This window comes from Puntigrus tetrazona, chromosome 4, assembly GCF_018831695.1.
Source record: "Puntigrus tetrazona isolate hp1 chromosome 4, ASM1883169v1, whole genome shotgun sequence".
Classification (NCBI taxonomy): domain Eukaryota; kingdom Metazoa; phylum Chordata; class Actinopteri; order Cypriniformes; family Cyprinidae; genus Puntigrus; species Puntigrus tetrazona.
In genome coordinates, this window is record NC_056702.1 from 14,729,502 (window position 1) to 14,730,338 (window position 837).

Here is an 837-nt window from a genome sequence, read left to right on the forward strand (position 1 = left end):
TGTAACCGTATTTTAATTAAACTTTCTTTATTTTACATGTATGTGCACACAATGCCCCTTTACAGGCATTTTACACAACAGTTGAAGACATCTTGTATAGGAAACTGTGAATGAAAAGAAGTGAATAGCCATTTTGCACATTACATTTCAAATAGAATTTTGCCACCCGTACGCTTCCATACTCTGCATTGAGAATCTCATTTAATCTCATCATGACACCGTGAATTAAAATGAAATCTAAACCGAAATGAATTGAATCTGGTGGTGCCCTAAGATTACCTCTAATGATTATGGCGCTCTGAATGAGGTGCATTTGTCCGAGCTTCATAATGGATTTAGTTTGACAGAAAAGTGTTTCATTACCACTAGCCGAGAACATCTTGGGGTAGCTGCCTCTTCTGACCTGTGGGCAAACTGATATCCTAATATCCTAAGTGTCACGAATTGCCTCCATAATCGCATTTAATGGGCTGAGGGATGTGGCTCGGCAGTCAGCGGTTTGTATATGATCGTTAAAGCTGTGTTTTCTCTTCTGTTGGCGTGTCAGAAGCGGGAGTTGAGCAGGCAGTACTGCACAGACAGCAGTCACTCCCGCACAGGCCTGTGATTCCATTGGTGGCCCGCATGGCAGATCAGAACACATCCGGGACTCCTGCCTTGACCGAGAGGGAGGCGTCAAGACTCGACAAGTTCAAGCAGGTTCTGGCCGGACCTAATACTGATCTGGGTAAGATGCTGTTTTATGGTTCTTTTACTTAGTAATTCTACACTCCAAGAGCGGTCCATCACATAGTCGTCCTTCATTAGGGCTGGGTAAAAAAGAAAACATTTCGATAC

General features: G+C 43.2%; 1 protein-coding gene across 1 annotated transcript in view; it reads left to right on the forward strand.

Annotated features, from left to right (window-relative positions):
• The window catches only part of LOC122342641 (TBC1 domain family member 22A-like), a 28,459-nt gene that overhangs the window by 3,603 nt on the left and 24,019 nt on the right, over positions 1–837 (forward strand). The window contains exon 4 of the mRNA XM_043236611.1: positions 548–727. Coding sequence (XP_043092546.1) covers positions 548–727 — 180 coding nt within the window. The remainder of the gene's footprint in view (positions 1–547; positions 728–837) is intronic.